The sequence below is a fragment of the Ceratotherium simum genome, chromosome 16, assembly GCF_057802395.1.
Source record: "Ceratotherium simum simum isolate JZ-2026a chromosome 16, ASM5780239v1, whole genome shotgun sequence".
NCBI lineage: Eukaryota > Metazoa > Chordata > Mammalia > Perissodactyla > Rhinocerotidae > Ceratotherium > Ceratotherium simum.
In genome coordinates, this window is record NC_141915.1 from 12,729,148 (window position 1) to 12,749,712 (window position 20,565).

Consider the following 20,565-nt stretch of genomic DNA (forward strand, 5'->3'; position numbering starts at 1 on the left):
GCGTGGCGGAGGCATGATAGAGGCACGTGCAAAGGGCTTAGGCTCATTAGATAGAAGTGACTAGTTCTTGATAACCTGACTTCACGGTGGCTGGCTGGCCAAGGGGAGGGCTCAGGGGGACCTAGTTATAGCCCTGGGTGTAGAGTATGTATGTCCAGGAGAACCAGTGGGCACCCCTTTACTTTGTCATCTCTGGAGACTTAAAGAAGTGATGGAAGGTGCTCCAGTGAAGGCTGAGGAGACTGCGGTTGGATGAACAGGACTGATAGTCAAGCGTTATACAGCAGGATGGTCTCATCAGTTGTTAAAATATTGGAATGGTACTGCCCTGAGCCCCTGGGTTCCCCTATACCCTGGTCCCCTCCCCCGTGACCCCCAAACCTCCCCATGACCCAGCAGGTGAAGGGTTAATGCCCGGTACCGCAAGAGCATCGGGCTGGTTCCAGTGTTGAATGGTGGCAATTCTGGTGGCCGGTGCCCCCCACAAGCTATTAAATATTTTGAATCTCCCCCAGGATTTAAGGAACAGTTGCACTCTGGGAGAGGCTGTGGTGTCACATGGCCGGAGATCTTCAGAGGAAGGGGAGAAGGTGGGGCACTGGCCTAAAAACCCTCAGGGAGGCCCCTTCTCCTCCTGGGGCTCCATGGGCCCCGCACAGCCAGGAGGGCCTCCCTGGTGGAGAGTAGCCCGCAGGCCCCCGCTCAGGACAGCTGCTGGGGCTGCGGACAAAGAGGGCGTCTCTTTGTGGCCGGGCAGCCCGCCATCCTCCTGAAAGGGGATCCTGCGAGGCCCGGAAGCTGCAGGAGGCTCCATCAATCACGGGGCATTTCATTATACCTTGGACAACATCCATAATGGAATAAAATGTCAGTAAGTTTACTAGGGGAAAAATAGTAACTTCTCCATAGCCAGTTTGTTTTTTATTGATAGTAATTTCCAAAGACATTCCAATATCTCCAAAGCCATCGTTAATAGCCTCACGGCATGTCCATTTTGATGTGCAAATGAACAGATGCAGAGGCACAGACAATAATGCATTGCCTCCATTTCAGCCGAAAGTAATAAATCCGCCTCAGAATGTGTCCCAGTGTATCCCTCGGAAGTCCTTTCTTTTCTGCACATTCTCGCCTCTGTCAGGGAGTTAGAAAAGCCGTTTGTTATTTTTCTAGAAAAAAGGGCTCACCTCCTCCTCACACACACAGCGGGGGCGTCTGCATCTCAGGTCCTTGCTACACACCGAGACGGGGCCAGCCGGGCGTGGGTTTCCTCTCCAGACCGGTCCGTTCCATGAAATGGCCAGCTGGTAGCTGGGCAGCCACTCCTTGTTTTCCAAAGGACCCAAGCCTCCCTGCTTGCAAGTGTTCCTTTCTCTGTCTTATTAATGTGTTAGTTACTCAGCGAATATTTACTGATCCGTCCTCACACTAGGTCCAGGTTAGAGTGTAGGATCAGAATGATAATGGCTGTTACTTATTCAAACATCTGTTATGTGCCAAGCATTGTTCTGTATGGAGGTACATCTGTTATCTCATTTAATTTAATCTTCCAACAGCCTTATGATGTAAGCGGCGCAATCACCATTTTAACGATGAAGAATTTGAGTTGCAGGGGAGTAAAGCAATTTAAAAATGTTTATTGTTAATAATGGTATATTTACAATAAAAACGATCACCACCGAGCACTCTTACGTGCCAAGCCTTGCATTGGACACTTTTCCTGTGTCATCATCTGGAATTCTCACAACCACCCATGAATTCCATGGGACCATAGCCCCATTTTACAGATGGGGAAGCTGAGGCTCAGAGAGGGCAAGGTGCACATGCCAGGTCACACAGCCAGATAGAGGTGGAGCTTAGATATGAAACTAAGTCAGCCCATTCCTTAAGGCTGTTCCCCCCCGCCCCCGCCAGAAACATGGACATGCCTGTCTTAGCCTTCCAGGGTCTTGAGCCCAGGCACGTTTAGAACCTTCTGGTTAATTTCCCATCAACTGTGATAAATGTTTAACAACCCTGAGCTTGTGTTTTGGATGTTTAATTGAAAGCTATAATAGAATTTCTTCTTTGCTGAGCAGCACATCAGAAATTTCTCAAATATTAGTTTTCTTTTACTAAGTGGGCAGGCTGAAGAGAACAATTCATTCTCCCTGACCTGGGTGGGAGCTTTCTGCAGCCGTCAATCCTGGTGTCAGTAGTCCTGAGACTTCCATAAAAAGGGAGAGAAGCTCGCAGGGCCTGGGGGTCTGGGAGTCCTGGGGAGAGGGCTGTAGCATGTGCCTGTGGATGGATACTGGGTGTGGCCACACGTGTGCCGATGGGCATCTGGGGGGAAGGTGACCTCGAGAGATTCATTGTCTGGAAGGGGGTGAGACCCTTTGGCAGACACTGAGGAAGGTGACCATTGCTCCCTCTGCTGCCCTAGTGTTCTCTAATCTGAGGTCTCCAGGTCTTTCAGCCATTCCTGCCATGGTGGAGAGCCCAGTCTCCCGCCATCTTGGTCATCTTCCTCTGCTTTGCCTTTCTTACACCAGGGCCCTGGGAACTGCGCAATGGTGTGGTCCATAGGGCCATCCCCTCCTTGCATTTGGGTCTCTGCTCCTACTCTAGGCCCTCAGAGGATATCAGTACAGTTTTCAGGAGCTCTCACCCAGGTTGACAAGGAGCTGTGCATGCTGACCTTGTGGCCTACCCTGGTGAGTCCCTGGGGGGTCACCAGCTGGATTAAAGGTGTGGCCCCTGCCCTCAGTGAGCCTTAAGTCACATTGAAGAGACAGGGCATACAGGCATAAAAGATTTTTAGCAATAACAGCGGTTAATGATAAGGATTTGGGTGACAGCAAGTTTCCCAGATACAAAATATGAGAATCCAGAGGAAGGAGAGGCCACCATGGGCTGGAGTGGTCAGGGATGTAAGCTGTCAAGGACAGGCAGGAAGCAGAGGGTGGACATGAGAAGGAACAGGGACACGTCCAAACATGGGGCAGGAGGAATGAGCTTGGGTGAGGCAGGTGGGGAGGGCATTTATCCATTTGACAGTTGAGGAAACTGAGGCACAGAACGTTGAAGTGATTTAGCCCAGGTCAGAGGTGGAATTAAGTGTGGTGTTCACAGACAGAAAGATCCCTCCCTGATTTGGGCCTCAGGAGTGAAGGTTGGCAGGTCCACTCCTCCAGCTCACGCAGCAGGCGGCCCCACGCTCCTGCTCTGGGCCTGGTTCTTGGCAGGAATAAGGACGGGTCTCGCCTGCCCACAGGGAGCTCCTGGACTGGTAGAGGACGTTACTCCTCACCCCAAAGCCATTCAGGAGCCGGCAGGCGGTGGGAGGCCTTGTTACTTCCCAGAGACGACCTGATTTCCGGAGGCCGCGGTGTTCCGCACAGGTGCCATTGCAGACGTCCTGGAGCCGAGAGCAGACGTTCTCGGGGAGATGAGCAGCATCTTTATCCCGGGCGCCTGACCCAGATCTCGGCACGGCTATTGTGGGTGTGCATTCGCAGCTTGGGATCGTGTGGTGGCGTGTTTGCAAACTCCCAATGTGCTGCGGTGCACGTGACGTTTACACGCCTAATGCACTTGCTTTGTGCTCAAGTTCTCCAGGCTTCTCCGTGCATCCCTGGGAGACACCTACCTGCCCCCCTCGGAGTGACGAGGCAGGGCTTTCAGACTCCCAGTGACGTGGGCATGGTTGGGTCAGCACTGCCACTGCTTCGTAGAGTCATGTCCCCTGGTGTCCTCTTCCAGGGATGTGCCAGAGATGCCTGGACTGGTGAGGGCTCAGCGGTCCCTTGGCCGTATCGATTCCCACACGGGACAGCTCTCTTACAATGCTAACGGATGCTGCTTACACACCTCCGGCGATCGGGGCTTACTCCCTCCTGGGATGGCAGATTTTTTCTTGAAATAGCGCTCCCGGTTTGCAAGATCTTCTTTGTGTGAGCTAAATGCAGACTTTCTATAACTAATTTCTTCCCTTTGGATCACAAGGAGGCGACAGAACCTGCCTGTCAGGACATTTGTGGAGGCAGGGAGGCCTCTCTGAGCCTAGGAGGGGGAAAGATGGAGAGGAGGGGGCCGGAGGAGGCAATTCAACCAAGCTGGACTTGGTGAGTTGAGGGTGGTGGGAGAAAGCGGTGGTCAGGCTGACACCAGGCTCCGGGCACGGTGTCTCAGGGGACAGTGGGCCATTAGCTAAGAAAAGCGGCAGGAAGAGAATAAGGCGGAAGTGTCCAGAAGCACTGCAGGGAAGGTTGAACTACAGCCTCACCCCCTGGGCTTCTTTGAGAGGTGCCTTGGCAGGAAGGGTACTCCTAAGGGTGGGCCCATGGTTAGGACCCCCCTTTCTCCCAGGCCTCTGAGTCTTGGCTGTGCTTCCCTGCCTGCAGGCACCTACGTTGGATGCTTCAGTGACGACGGCCAAGAGAGAACTCTGAAGGGGGCTGTGTTTTATGACCTGAGAAAGATGACCGTCCCCCACTGCCAGGATGCATGTGCTGAGCGGTAAGTGTGGGGCCCCAGGGCATCAACTCCATGGAAATAAGGTCGAGAGATGGCCCCGGAACAGGGCCATACGTTGGCTGGCAGTTGGCTGTTGTAGTGTAATTAGAGCTGGATTGATCAGATCCCGGTGTCCAGCGCAAAGAACATTCACTGATGTGATGGCACGGGGTTGTGGAAAGGGCCTGGCCTCAGTGTCCAGAGACTGGGGTTCTAGCCCAGCTGTGCCAGGAACTCGCCATGTGACTTTACTGAGCTCTTTTCCTTCCCTGGGCCTCAGTTTACTCTTATGTTTAAGACAAAGACCTTTAACCCAGATTTCTCTAAGGACCTTTCTAGTTCTGTAGGAAAAGTTTATTTCTATCCTGTGTTTATAACAAGATTCACTTTTCTGACACTGCCAGCTTACCCAGTAGTTACAGGACACTAGTCCTGTGTCAGGGAACGGTCCCTACCCTCGAGACATTCATGGTTCACTGTGTGTGTACACATGCTCGCACACCAGAGATGGCTAAAACAGAATCGGCAGATGGGACTCTTGAGTTATTTCTGTCATGTTAGATTCTTTCACATTTATTGTGTCATATAAGTCTTCACCACCTTCTGCTAGGTAGCAATGAATTATGCCGATTTTATAGATGGAGAAACTGAGGCTGGAGAAGGAAAGGACAGGGTCCCTGCTCAGGTGTGCTTTACGGTCTAGATAAAGCTAAAGCTGAGACTGACACCATCTCGTTTTATTCTCCTAACAGTTAAGGAAACTGAACTCAGCAGTAGTAAGTGATGTTTGGGGTCACACAGCTAGCAAGGGGCCAAACAAGGATTAGAAGCTTGTATTTGGGTGTGCAATCTGGGTTTTTTATGCCTAGGTCCACTGAGATGGGAGTTTAGAATGTTCACCTCTTTCCATAGTTAAATCCTGTGTGTACGTTCAGGTGCCATTGGCAGTCTTTCTTGACCTCCAGTGTTGTGACTGGCTAAAAGGGGGTGAGGAACTGTCTCTGGGGGAGGAGGGCCTGTTGGTAATGTGTGGCCGGCACTTGGGGCCAGGAGCGCTGGAGCCAACTCATGCTGACTCACAAGGGCAGACGTAAATGTTTAGAAATGTTGTAAGCCTGTTACTAAACCGTCGGTAGCTTGAAATCATCCATGATGGGAGTATTTACACCACAGAAATTGACAAATGCTCCTTCCTGCCACACTGAGGACCAGTTTACCAGCACACCACGGCTTTAGACTTGCTGTAACCTGTTTCCGTGGATGGCACTTTAGGGGACAAGCTCAGGGCTGACAAGGGACCAATGGGGCTGATGACATGAGCTTATCACAGAGGAAAGACTGTTCCCTAAACCCATCCAGATGACCCTCACGTCTGGCTGAAGACTGACCCCTGAGGCCAGCCATGTGCTGATGGCTGTGGCCCCTCTTCACCCAGACCTGCCCTCAGCGTCAAGCCCAGCCCTTGTCCTGGCCCCAGACCCAGCTGCCACTCCTTGATCTAGACTTCAGTGCTGTTGGGACCCCAGCCCTAGCTCTGGGCCAAGGTCGAAACTCACCCCAGGCCCCCTCTTCCTGCAGGTCCTACGTCTACGCGGGCTTGGAGGCCGGGGCCGAGTGCTACTGCGGGAACCGGCTCCCAGCGATGAGCGTCGGGCCGGAGGAGTGTAACCATGAGTGCAAGGGGGAGAAGGGTTCCGCGTGCGGCGGCCTTGGCCGGCTCTCCGTGTACCGCGTGCAGGAGCTGCAGCCGGGCTCCAGGAGGCGTGAGTGTGCCGGCCTCTCCCTCAGCTCTGTCTGTTCCCTCTCTCTGACTGCCCATCGCCCACAGTCTCTTGTCCAGACGACATGGGACAGAACCTGTGTCCTCCTTTCCTTATCACCTTCACTGGACAGGCTTGTGGCAGGGGCAGGGGAGGGAGGGGAATGGTTAGCGTCTGCCAAAAATTACTTGAGTTCATGACTGAGGCACATCTTTCCTTGTCCCCTGCAGGAGAGACAAATTGATCAGGAAGTAGAGCCTAGGCCTAGGTATGTCTCAGCCATGCTGTGTGGCCTCAGGCAGCTTGCTTCCCCTCTCTGGGTTCCAGTCTATTTTGTAAAGTACAGATGGAGACCTAGATTTCTAGCAGTGGGGCAGACCAGATAATCTGAAAGATTCCTAGTGATAAAACACCTAGAAATGCTGGATAAAATTGCACAAACATTATTTTAAATGCATAGCTGAACTAGCAAGAAGATAAGGAAATCTCTGGCTCCAGAAATGAAGATTGAGCTAAGAGTCCCGGTCGTGAGATGAGAGTAGAAGATGCTGTGCAGCTCTGCGTCTCTGCAGAGGGAAGTTTCTGGTCTTGGTGTTCACGCGGCTCAGGCTTCAGTGTCCAAGTAGGGCAGAAAAGAGCTTCGGGCCTATCAGAGTAGGAAATTGGATCGAAACCTCTGTGTAAAGTGGGATTCAATTCCACTGAAGTATAAATCAATAAGATTTTAGATTTAAAAAAAAATACCACCTCAGTTCAGGGAGATGTAAAGAAAACTTGTCTGTTTTGAACTGAGCTTGATGTGGGGAAAAGAAAAATCTTTCTAAGACTTTGTAATTGTAGGCCTGCATTTGTATGAGTTTTTTTGTTGTGTTGTGTTTTGTTTTTGAGTTTCAAATTTATGCTATCTGCCTGGTCCCAAAAGCTCCAACATGAAAATTGGCTCTGGGCCATCTGGAGATGCTGGAGAAGCAAATGGAAAATCTCTCTTGAGAGCTGTGCCACCAGCCCCAGTGTAGAGAGCTCCCATAGATAAATTCTCATGGAAGACAAGCTTACAATTCAAAATTACAGAACTCAGGAGGAAATAATCAGCCATGAGGGAGGGTAAGCTGCTGCATCAGACAGCAAGATGGAACCCCCAAGAATTTCAAGTGAAAGTGTTGTCAAATAGAAATGATGATTGAGGAGCCCAACTAGGTGCATTTGAAACCTAGGTTCGTCCTCATTCAACATGCTGAGCCCCAGATCTGCTTAATCTAATTATAAAAGGCTCCTTTAGAAAATAACATGGTTGTGCACATTGGCACGTGTCTGGGGCCATCTTTTTCATGATGGGAGGGGCTGGGCTGGGAAGAAGTCAGAGCATGGGAGACCTCCCCCCACCACTGGCAAAGGTGGGACAGGAGATGATGGAGGCACAGGCCAGCGTCCAGGCACATTGACTCAGGGACACACTCGCCTCTGGCCATGGTCCTAGTAACAGGGCTCCAGGAGAGCTGATGGCAGTAGTTCCAGAACAGGGCAGGGCTCAGAGAAAGAGGTGTCGGGTCAGAAGCTAAGACTGCAGAGGGGTTTCTGGGAGAGCTCTCCTAGCAACGAATGAGTTTGCCAAGCAGCACAGAAGCCTGGCTTTGAGAACCATGGGTGAGCTTAAACACCAACCCTGGCCACTGTCTGTGGGGTCAGAGTGACGGCGAGAGGGGCTCAGTGTTCAGACCCGGCAAACTGAGGCTGCTTAGGTGTTTCTTGTATTCAGGCAGGATGTGTCTGGGAACAAGGGCTCCAGGTGAGGGAACGGGGATCAGGTGGAGACCTGAGAGCACACTCTATGGATTCACTCGTGAGACCATTAACTCAACAGATCCTGTTCTGTACCAGGCCCCGTCCTGGCATGGGGGTTTGCTGTGGTTCATGGATATATTCAGTCCTGCCCTGACACCTGGGCATCCAAATGGGCTTTCTGAGGACCACACTGCTCCAGGCTGGCTTCTTGGACCTTTGATTTCCCTGGGTTCAAACAACATTAGCCCCCTGACCCTCCCCGCTGCAACCCAGCAGGACCAGGTCCGTGTGTGGGCTCTGGGCTGCCCTGCCTGCTCCTTCTGCCTGCTCAGCCACTGACTGTTAGAGATAATTGTGCTTCAGGTTGCCTGTTGGGTAAGGGTCAGAAGCCCCAATCATTCAAGCTAGCCTCAGATCCTGAGTCGGCTAGACCTGATGTCGTGGTTCATGTTGAAAACGGTGCAGTGGCCGCCCCTTCTGGCAGGCTGTGGAGCCCTTGTGGTTGACCTTTGCCTGCACACTCCCTTCTCAAGGGGATGAGCTAACAGGATGTCTGTCAAGAGGTGACCAGGTGACCACCCGTCTTAAATGTCACTGGCAAGGAGCACCCACAAGTAGTAAGACCCAGGAACGTGCTCCCGGGTTGGGATCAGAGGTGGGTGCTGAGCAGTTCACCAGTGGCTTCACCTTGGAGGTGCCCTTCTGCCTTAAGTGGCCGTGGGGCTCTCACCCGGGGAGCGAGGGAGAAGGTGTGGAAGAGACTGCAGCAGATGGCAGCCTCGTCCCCCTCGTCCTACACAGTGAGGTGTAGACACAGCTGATGCTGCCTGCTCTAGCAGCTCTCGTATTGTAACCTGTTGCAGTTCATGCTGCCCCCTCACCTGCCCTGTCATGTTCATTCCTTCATCAGTACTCACTGGGCACCTGCTGTGTGTCAGGGTCAGGGCTGGGTGTGGGGAGCACGGGGGTGACCCAGATGCAGCCTCCCCACCAAGAGCTCTGTTTTGTACCTTCCTGTGGCCTGGGACTCACTGGGATGCTGGTCATCCCACTCTCCCTGCGCCCTGCCTGTCCTGGTCACCCTCCCTTGCCACGTGCCCCAGAGCCAGTCTCCCTGGTGTCTGTCCCACCCCAGTGCAGCCAGCTGAGGGCCACAGTCCAGGCCATCTAGATACTTTGTTCTTTGGGGGCCAGTCATGCCCCAGGACAGGAAGGAGTTCTTGAGCCCGCACAAGCTGTCACTCGGCCCTTACACCAAAAGCCAGGGCAGAGAAGAGGTCGTGGGAGATGCAGCCCCTTCAGGGGCTGGCACGTGGGTGCGTGTCGCTCCTCAGAACAACTCTAGCTGCCGGGCGTTATGTAGGTGAGGAAATGGAGAGTCTCTGAGTCCATAACACACCCAAGTGTCAGAGCGAGTCACTGGCAGTGCCAGGACTTGACCCCGGGCCATAGGATGCTCATCGTGGACTGTGTGCCCTAACAGGCCTGTGCCCTGACATTCAGACCGCTGGTGCTGCACTCCATCGGATGGGCTTCCAGACCCAGGGCTTGGTCCCCTTTTGCAGTTTTGCATGCAGAGAGCCCTTCTGCCATGGTGCTGGCTGGTAAGAGGGTTTCTCCTGCTGGTCAAGAGCTGTGGCAGGCAGAGAGAGGTGGGAGAGATGCTGAGCCCCAGGAGATGTTGTGTTAAAAGGAAGACGGGCTATGAATCAGGATGCCATCTAGAGAAACTCGGATGAATCTGGAAGAAATATGAGCAGTTGGTGCCGGAACATTCCAGAACGTTTGTTCACCACCAAGGAAGCCAACTAGCAAGCTGGACTTTTCCACCAGAAGCTCTGGAGCACAACTTGGCAGGAGGCTTCCTTTGTAACACAGGCTTGAGGAGTATTCCTAGAATTTGGGTAGGAGTTCAAGATCAGAGAGAAAGCAGAGCAGTGGTGTGACTCGACGGCACAGTGAGAGGGAACGTGGCATGATTTCAGATTCCCAAATCTACGTTTCTTTTTATGCATGTGTGGGGAAGACATAGAATTTTCCGGAATATCAGCCTCTCAGGTCACCTAGTAGAGAATCTGGCACATAATAGATGCACAATCCAGATTTATTGGAGGAAGGAAGGAAGGATGGATAGGTGAATGAACACTGTCCCCTGAGAGCTGGCAGGAGAAGCGAGATCTGAGCTGAACAGTTTGAGCCAGGTGGCCCCTTGTCGGTGACCCTGGGTGACCAAAGTTCTGGTGCCTGGCTTCTCTCAGGAGCTTGGCTTCACCACACCCCCTCCAGGGCAGTATACCCTCTCCGATTTGAAATCTGCCCCCCCCCCCCGGGTATATTTACACCTGTTTCGGGATCTGAAGCCACCATTTTCCCTTGTGACGAGCACCAACACCTGTGGGCACCATTTCTCACCAGAAACCCATTTCCTTTGCCGCAGGGAGGACCGTCATGAGCCGAGGGTGCTTCAGACTGCCAGAGAACGTCACGCACGCCTTCCCCGACTCCCTGGTACAGGCCAACGTGACGGTGGAGACATGCTCAGGATTTTGTTCCCAGAAAGTAAGACCAATTATAATTTCACAACCCTGTCCTTTAACCATCCAGCGTGTGCAGTGGTCTCAGGGAGGGGCGGGTGCCCGTGCTGGGCTGCAGATGTCCACTCTCAGAGCCCGCGCGGGAGCTGGGGAGAGAGGCGCGACATCACCGCCGGTGCTGGCAGGGAGCCCGTCTCAAACGCTGACGATCCCAGGCCGGGTTGGGAATTGTCAGCAAAGGTTGTAAAGCTGAAAGGATCGTGTCTTTCCCGCCATGAGCTCTTGGCACAAGTGTCAGATGTTAAATTGACTTGGTTTGGAAGCAGGAAGATGCTGGCTCGGGACTTGGGGAGAGCTGATGGGTTTTCCGTTATTTGCACTGATAGTGTTCTGACTGTGAATCTGACCGCAGGGGCCAGAGTCACACGTGCACCTCGGGTTCAGCCTGCGCAGAGGAGTGGAGTGTGACTCTGTGCAAGGGCTGGGCTGGGCACCAAAGGCCACTGTCCCTACATGTTAGCTCTGGCGTGGGAAAAGTTGGTCACGGCCAGATGGGGCTTGCAAAAGGCAGGACGGGGGGAGTGTGAAGTGAGCCTGGTGAGACCCAGCAGATGTCCAAAGAGCGTTGAGATCTGGGGCTGAGTCCAGTGGTCTCCAGATTGGGCTGGCTGCTATGGCCCCAGAGATGGCCTGAGGTGCCAGTCGGCTGGGGTTTGGGGCTGCTCCTGTGTGCTGGGGTTCAGTAGTCTTCATGGGACTGTGACACCTGGCAGTGTAGCAGAGTGGGGCTGGGAGAGAGGAGGGCCTTGGCGATGATGAGGATGATGATGGTTAGCAGCAGTGGCTAACATGTGTTGACCGTTTATTCCACGCCAGGTGCTGTTCCAAGTACTTTACGTGTGTTAGCCCATTTAATCCTCGTGATGACCCTTCAGGGTAGGTGCTGTGATTATCTGCATTTTGCAGGTAAGGAGACTGAGGCAGAGAGGGCTTGAGCATTCTGCCTGAGGTCACACAGCTCATGAGTGGTGGAGGCAGGATTTGAACTCAGCCTAGCCCCGGTCTGCTGGTGGTGTGGAGGGTGCAGGGAGTGGGCTCGGTGAGAGCAGATGTGGCTGGACATAAAGGAGCACACCCTCCCCTGTGCCCCCACCCACCGGGAGCTGCCTGCCCTCTGCTCCCGTGTTCTCAGCCCTCTTGAGATGCTTCCCTTGGAGGCGGGTGGAGACAGAGCCTTTCACATGCTCTTTCCTCTTGTACAAGTGCAGCCTTTGAAGTGGCTCTCTTGTGTCTCCAGCGTTTGTGAAGCCACTGCCCAGGATGCCTTGGAATCAGGGCTCACGAGACACAATGCAGCGAGCCAAGAAGAGTTTGTTGATTCACAGACATCTGGCCTGGGGACCCCTTCTTCCCCTCTCCCCGCCACCGTGGGAGCAGAGCCGTGGGTAGAGGCAGCAGGGACACCTGCTCACGCACGCAAGGAAATGAGCCACTCTCTCAGGGCTTCCTTCCCACCTGCGGTTCAGAGCAGTTTCCTGGAGGGCCCCCCACTGGAATCAGAGGAACTCAGCTGGTCCAGACCAGGCTGGAGGCGGGCCCGTTCAGTCAACAACGACAGGGCTGTCGTCCTGTGTGCTGGGTGCTGTGTGAGAGGCCTTCCCACCGGTGGTCTGTTAATCCTCCCAGTGCTCTGTGAGGGGAGATCTCTGAGCCCTGCTCGCTGCAAGAGCCGGTGCAGGTTTGCAGAAGTGAGAGCATTCAGACGCAGGCACAGAGGGAGCGGCCGGCTGTACAGCCCACTCTTGACGCCACACCAGGGTGCTCTTTGTGCTGCTGCCTCTCAGTGTGACATCGGGCGGGGGAAGGGGATGGGCAGGCAGAGTGTATGAGGAAGAGACAGGAGAGGTGATACAAGAGGAGAGGGAGCAGGCAGTGTGTCACATCTGTGTGTCCTTAGGGTTTTAAATTATTCCTTAATAGGTAATATGCTTGCATGGAACACAATAAGAAGACACCAAAGGGTGGAGAGGGAGAAGTCTTCCTCTCGTCCTGAGCCTCACCTACCCAGGGTCCTTCCTTGGAGGCAGCTAAAGGTCCTGAGTTCCTGCATCCACTTTCAGATCCCAGGAATATTCAAGCCATTGTTTTTTCACAAATTCATAATTCCTTTACAAACCCCACAGATGGTACGAAGCTACACACACCAGCCTGCCCTGTACCCTTTTCCCTTGACAATATGTCTTAGAGATTGCTCCATATCGGCACAGAAAGTGCCTTCCCATTCTTTTATTCCATTACGCGGCTGTCCTATAATTTATTTAACCAATCCCCTGCTGTTAAGCATTTAGGTTGTTTCCAGTCTTTTGCTTTTACAAACAAGGCTGCAATGGCTATCCTTGTAGGTGGGTCGTTTTGCGTCCACGAATCTGTAAGATAAGATTCCTAGGACATGTAGGGTCCAAGGCTGTGTGTGCTCTCATGTTGGTAAACTTTGCCTTATTGCCCTTGACAAAGGTTATAGTAATCTTAGACTCTGGCCAGCGATGCCTGAGTGGGAACAGGGCACTCTCATGACTCTTCTTTTGGGGAGGGTGGCTTCAAAGCAGCATCCTAGATAGATGCCCCAGTATTCTGGGGGTGCCTCCTCTCGGGCAGCCCACGGGGGCCCAGAGAATTCTGCCTTGTGGTTACCGACGCAGATTGTAAAGACGTAAAACTCTTCAACATCTATTTTCACCCTTTCTTCCTATTTACTGGCGCAAATCCAGCTTGCTGCAATTTTGTACTAGAGCATGTGCCAAAAGATAGCTGCAGGCTCTTGGTATCTTATGCCATCTTGCACCTTAGCACCTTGTGTGTCTCCTTTCGCAACATGTTTCAAGGGCAAGCTACCTGCTCAGCTCTGGCCAGTGCTGCTGTGAATTGTCCAGGTCAGAACAAGGATGAGAGGGCGTCCAGGGTTCTCAGAAGTGGCCTTTGCTCTAAGGTCACACAGGCCGGGGAATCTGTGCTGAGGCCTGTTTGTGATCCAGCCTCCCCTGTATTGTCGGATGGGGCTGGGAGGAAGGGCATTTCCTTAGTCCCATTGTTTAGATGCACAGAATTTTGCAGCTGTGAGGAGCAGAGTCATCGTTTCCAGCTTTAAAGTTGAAAGCGGGTCTTAGCAGGACACATTTAGTGGGATGTGGCCAAACACGTGTGCTGACATTTATGGGGGTGCCCACAGAGCCCAGGTGTGGGTGAGACCCGGCCCTACTTATGAGGTAGAGCTCACAGCTAGGGAGGGGCTCAGACAGGAGCTGGGCGCCTCTGACCCTCAGTGGAGTTAGGTCAGCGCCTGATGGGGTTGAAGGAGGCTGGGAGAGAGGCCTGCAACTTTTTGGGAGGGTTGGAGCTGGAAGGGGGCGGGGGGCAGCGTCAACAGGCAGATGAAGGGCATGAGGAGGGCATTGCAAGACTAGGCAACTGCTGAGCAGGAACGAGGCAGTGGGCAAGCAGCCCGGCTCACCCAGAGTGGAAGTCCACATGGAGTGGTGTGGAGGGCAGGGCGAGATAAATTGCAGTGGGCCTTGGATGCCTGCCTCGAAGTCCAGACGTTTTTCGGTGGGTAAGAGGGGGCTGCCGACGGTGTGGCAGGGAGGGGTCGGGATGCCTGGGTGGTGCTTCATAGCTGTGGAGGATGCTCTGGAGTGGCAGTGTCCTCTGTGGATCCCTTTGGGAGGCAGCGGTCCTCAGGGCCACCCTCAGAGATGCTTTGGCAAAGCTGCAGAGACATTGACCTGTGACCTGGCTCTGGAGGGAGAGATTCCAGGTCGGGCAAGGCCAATGCCCCAGACATCATGCGTCCAAGGAGAGCCACCATCTACCCAACAGAGTGAGCCTTTGGTTCCCGGGCTGTCCGTCCGTCCATCCTCTCTTGTCTCACCCTGTGGATGGATGTTGGTGTGACTTGGTGTGTCACGCCTCTGCACGGCCCCCAGCAGCTGTCAGTCCTGTGGTTTCCCGGTGGGGGCTTTGCTGGGGCTCTGATTTCACTCTGGAGCAGGGTTTCCCAATCTTGCAACTATTGCCATTTCAGGCCCGATAAATCTTTGTTTTAGGATCTGTGTGTGCATTGTAGCATATTTACAGCATCCCCGGCCTCTACCCACTACATGCCAATAGTACCTCCTCCCTCGGTTGTGACAACCCAGACTGTCTCCAAACACAGCCAGATGTCACCCCCAGTGGAGAACCACCGCCCTAGAGGGCCTGCTTGAATGTGTCAGCTCAGCAGTGCCCAGGCGTGGCCCACATTCCCCACGGGTCTGAATCCCGGTGAACAATTGTCTTTTCCAACCATTTGATGGGGATGAGGAAGCAAATTCTGCCTCTGGCGCTGAGGTCTGGTGGATGCGAGATCAGTTGGAAGTTCAGCTGAGCCAGGCCTGCGGAGCCCAGGGACCTCTTTGCAGGAATGATTTTCTCTCTCCTCTCCTGGACGTTGAGGGTGGGTGAGAGAGAGGAATTCGGGGATGTCTGGCTGTATGTTCCTGTCTGAAGTGCCAAGCGCTTTCTCTCCAGAAAGGCCAGGGGCACCGAGGCTGCAGGGCTGTCCCAGTGGCAGCTTTATCTCATCCTAATTTGGCAGAAAGACAAGCTCAAATGTCCTGTGATGTGGTTACATTATGCCACAGCCATACCGTGGACTATCATACAGCCATTGAAAATGTTTTCAAAGACTTTTATGATGGAAAATACTCACAGCAAAACGTTAAATGGGGCAGAACTGAATCTGAGGGTGGGGCTGGGGGCTCAATTAGGGCTGGCTGGGCAGTGGGGCCGGGAGCAGCAGATGCGAGAGGTGGGGCTGGAAAGCGGGAAAAGGGGGGGAGCCCTCCCTGCAGTGCCCCAGTTTTGAGCACCATCCGAGGTTCATTTGTGGCCCCAGATAAAAATCTCTGTTTTTCACTAGTTAGTTAAAATGGATTTAGGGAGCTCCAGGAGTGTAGTTTGACAGAAAAAGAACATTTGGGGCAATATCAGCATCTTAATGATCTGACTCTCTGCCAGCAAGAGGGACTTGACCAATGTAATGTGTTTTTAAACACTGTAAAATGATCTCGTCTGATTTCCCACGATCGTATTGGAGATGGAAGGAAAGCTGCTCATTCTCAGTGCTCGAGACCCCATCGCCTCCTTCGTTTGGGCAGAAGGTGAGAACGAGCGGAAGGGGAGCCTAGATATTTGCATTGCTACCAATTCAGATCTGGGGTAATTAATTTTGAGGCCCGATGTTGTGAGCAGGCAGATAGACCATTTGTGGGAGCACGCGTTCCCGGCGCCAGGCTGATGGGTGGAAACCCAACCCCGTCTGCAAACAGGTTACGGACGTGTGAAGCTTCACCAGCTATTACGCCTTGTGATCCGAGGTCTCTTCTCCCAGCAACTGCTAATGGTTGTACTGAGAAAGGAACCAGAGGGAGAGGATGAAGGAGGAAGAGAGGGTTACCCTTTCTGCCTGCCCTGTTTTAGCCTCTGCTGCGTGTATAAGTTCTTCATCAGAATAGTAATCACCTGGATGTTCTGCCCTTGCCATTTCTTCTAAGGATTTTTCTTTGGCCATTTAATGGTGGCGCTAACCCAGCCGCCTGTGAAACGCAAAGGCGTGCCTTAGTGTGGAGCTGCCTGTTCTCTGCTGGGTGGCTGCTCCGGCTAAATCCTCTGGGATCCCCATAGATTGCAGTCGATGCTGGGGGGACTCATTGCCTCCATGAGACACGCAGTTTCACGTTTTTGCCAAGTGCTGTAAGGGTCTGGGTTTTGTGAATTAAAAGAATTTTTCCCTTTGCCAAAATGCTGGACAGTCAAATGCTGGGTGACTGATATGGTGCAGTTTTGGATTTCTTATAAAAATTCCGTAGTAAACCTGTCGATGTTATACTGGGTGTGTGTCTTTAAAGAACATTTATTGTTTGAGGGGGTGGTTACAAAGGTAATGCATGTCTCTTTTAGAAAACTTTGAAAATTTGGAAATGCAAAAATAAAATTAAAACTCAACTGTAACTTTACCAGAGAAAGTCGGAAAGAACAACTAGTAACATTTTATACGATTTTGGTTTTTTATTCTAGGTGTATGTATATGGAATTTGTTTTTAAAAAATTGACTCTTTCCTTCCATTTGTTCCCTTTTCTCATCTAATGCATCGTGAACTTTCCCTTTGCCATGCTGTGCCCTTCATGGCTACAAGGCATTCCGCCCTCTGCTGGGGGACATTTAGGCAGTTTCTGTTTTTTTCTTTGCTGTTATAAACAGTGCTGCCATGAGCATCCTTGAAGGTAAACCTGTGAGCATGTTCATCATCATTTCCTTGGGTTATATGATCAGATATGGAATTGCTGGGGCAAAGGATATGTACATTTCATGTGTGCACTTTTGAGACTTTGGGTACATTTTGAGAAGTGAGGCACCTAGCCTTATTAACATTCTAAAGATGGGAGAAAGGTGGCTTTAGAGTCACAGTGGTCTGGTACATATCCGTGCTCTGCTGTTTTCTCGTCTCATGATCTCAGCCAAATCACACAGCCGTGAGCCTCAGTGTCCTCATCTGCTGGATGGGGTCAGCGGAGGTGGAAATGCCTCACCAGATACTGAGGAGGACTCACTGACTTTGTGGACATGAGAGAGTTTTGTGATTTGGGTGTCTCTTGAGTAGTGAATATTCCAGATGATGGTTATGATGATCATTATTGGTCGACGTTTCCTGGTTCCTTTGCTGTGCGTGGGATGTTTGAGAAACTGCCTAAGACAAGGGGCTGGTCCTCTCTCAGGTCAGCAGAAGTCCAGGCACCTTGGGATCCTGAGGGTTTGGTGGTTCCTAGCCACGTGGTGTTTCATAGACTCTTCCTTTTGATGTGTGTTTGGCTTTGATGGGGAAGGTGCTGTGTGGGGCTGGGTTAGTGGGTCTGCTGTCTGGAGACTCTGGTCTGCAAAGAGCCATCACCCAAGGGGACATCCTCTAGGGCTTCCTGGAGACACACTGACATTTGCCCCAAACAGTTTTGAGGCAGCACTTTTGAGGCTGGACACATGGAAGGGGGCTGGTGAGTCAGCTCTTCCCATGGAGAAGAGCAGATATGGAGGGAGGGCCCAAAACCCCTGCCCCCGTCCCATGCTTTGAGCCTCCCCCAGACTCGGACCAGCCAAGTTGCTGAGTGTCTGCTCTCTGACAAGCACCCCACGAGTATTTCATTCCATCCATAAATCCCCCTTCCAGATGGAGACATCAAGACTCAGTCCATCTAAATTTAAGCTCACACCTGCTGACTCCAGCCCTTATCATTAAGCTGTGCCCCTTTTACAGGTGAGAAAACCAAAGCTCAGAGATGCTCAGGAGCTTGTCGAGAGCTTCTAGCCTGACAACGAGCCTTGGGCTGGTTCCACTTCCCTGTGGCTGGCTCTACCAACCACACAGCCCCCCATTTTGTGGTCAGACGCCAGGGCCGTCAGGTCGGAGGGAAACATGCTCTCAGTTACAGGATCCGCGGATGGGTTTTCATTCAGCCTGACAAGTGCCCGAAAGCAAAAGTCAACCTCTTTATCCCTCATCCCCACAGCCACCTATGAGGGCATCTTCTTTCCTTTTTGTGTCTTGAATGTCCAGATCTGCCTCTGGAGTGAAGGGAACTGCCCTGGAGAAGAGAGACTGGTCAGAGCTAGCCTCTGTGCTCGTTCGCAGATTGCATTGAAAATCCCCTGCATTCATGTGTTTGCCTCCGAGGAGTTGAGTGTGGTGTCTGGCAAAGCCCTGGGAGTCCAGAAGGCTGGCTTCTTTTTCCACTCACCCTGACGATCTGAGGTCTTGGGTTGCTTGCCACCTGCGTTTGAGCCTCAGTTTCCCCTTCTGAAACCTGAAGTTCTGATCTCTGAAATTTCTGTAATTCTCTGTAATCCTGGAGATCCCGAGAAAGGTGCCCAAGGAGGAATGAAGACAGAGGAGATGAGACCCAGATGGGCTGGTTTGTTAGAGGAGTCCTTCTTGGGGCCTTGCTCTTTGCCTGTTGGAAGTCCACTTCTTGACCCCTTGGCCACGACCAAGCCTTTGCACTTGGATCCATGCCACCTGGGGCGCCCAGCCCTTGCTGTGTCGTGACCTGGCTCCAGGCTGAATGCCTGCTACGCTGCAGGCCCGGCTCCAGCCCCCACCCGAGCCCCTCCTGGACACCCAGGCTCAGGCTAGATGAAGGATCTGGATTAGGATGTGTATCCACCTGCCCTTGGATGCAGACTGAGCTGGCTCCCTCATTAGCCCCTCATCTATTTGATTGAAACAGTCCCACACCTGGCGTGCTCGCTTTCTCCTTCTGCCTTGCTTTCTCTGATCATTTTCTCCTCTTCTTTCTCTCTCTCTCTCTTACTGAAGCTTGGTGTGGAGGTAGGGGGAGCGAGGAAGTGGGCAGAGAGATAAGATTCATCAATATTTAATTTTTATGGAAATCATGTCCTAGAAATCCCCAAGGGTCTGAAAATTGTTCTGTGCTTTCAGAATCCAGTGATGTCGCCCAAGCAGTTATGTTGTAAATAAAACCGCATTACTGTCTACAGCTCTCCCGTCGCTCTGCAAACACCCAGCAACTTGACAGTTTAATCCACTCAAGGAAGCAAAAAGGTTTGGGTCACTGGTGGGGGCAGCCCGTCCCCAGCCCTGGGATAGAGGATGGTGAGGCATCAGCATCAGCAGCGCTGGTACCTGGGGAGGCAGAGCCAGCCCGCCCTGAGCAGAGTTGCCATGTCGGCGAAATTTTCTTCTTTGAACAGGAATCCCAGGACAGCAGAGCCCCTGGGGGTCCCGATGTTGGGGAGGGATTGCTTAGATGTAGTGAGCTTTCTTCTCCTCTCTCGTGGCCAGTGTGCAAATGACCAACAGAGGGCTCATGCCCAAGTCCATTGCCAACAACTTTGGGGGGAGCTGGGATCCGGAAAGGGCATTCATTCATTCATTCATTGGTTCATCCCTCAAACCTTCATTACGCATCCGCCATGTTCTAGATGCTGTTCCAGGGTGTGAGAATGCAGCAAACATACCAGACAAACAAAAATCCCTGCTTACGTGCTCCTAGATAGAGGCAGACAATAAACCAGGTAAATCAGTAAAATAGATGGTACGCTAAATGGTGACAAGCACTGTGGAGAAAAATGGAGCAGGAACCTTAGGTATTTACCCAGGAGGAATGAAAATATTTATCCACTGAACGTCTTGTGCAAGAGTGTTCATAGCAGCTTTATTCGTAATAGATAAAAACTGGAAACAGCCCAGGGGTCCATCAAGTGAATGCATCCACAAATCAGTACATCTACACGTGGAATACTACTCAGCCATAAAAAGGAACAGTCAACTGACACATAATCCGACATGGGTGGATTGAACAATAATTTTTCTGAATGAAAGAAACCAGACACACAAAAATATGCAGTGGGTGATTCTATTTATAGGACATTCTAGAACAGACAAAACTGATCTGAGGTGATAGAAATCAGCGTAGCCGTGCTTGGGGAGTGAGGGAGTGAGGGAAACGCCATGTACCTTGATAGGCAGTCACCAAAACCGATCGAGGGTCAGCATTTCTTCGCGGTAAGTTACATCTCAGTGAAACAAAATTAAGAAGCACAACGAGGGACAGGGTGTTTTGGTGAAGGTGGGAGGGATATTGCAACTCGACATGGGGTGGCCAGAGAAGGCCTCACGGAGAAGGCGACTTGAAGAAAGTGAGGGAGAAAGCCATGAGGGTATCTGGGGGAAGAACATTCCAGACAGAGGGAATAGCAAGGACAAAGGCCCTGAGGTAGGGGTGTCTACACTGGTCAAGGACCAGTGAGAATACGTGTATCGTTTACCAGGACTGCTATAACAAGTTACCACAGACTGCTGGGGGCTTAAACAACGGAAATTTATTTTCTCACAGTTCTGGAGGCCACAGGTCTGAGATCAAGGTGTTGGCAGGTTTGGTTTCTCTGA

General features: G+C 52.2%; 1 protein-coding gene across 1 annotated transcript in view; it reads left to right on the forward strand.

Moving 5' to 3' along the window:
• Positions 1-20,565, forward strand: part of WSCD1 (WSC domain sialate O sulfotransferase 1) — a 47,166-nt gene that overhangs the window by 11,943 nt on the left and 14,658 nt on the right. The window contains exons 3-5 of the mRNA XM_087440593.1: positions 4,383-4,497; positions 6,073-6,257; positions 10,474-10,595. Of these exons, the coding sequence (XP_087296719.1) occupies positions 4,383-4,497; positions 6,073-6,257; positions 10,474-10,595 (422 nt within the window). The remainder of the gene's footprint in view (positions 1-4,382; positions 4,498-6,072; positions 6,258-10,473; positions 10,596-20,565) is intronic.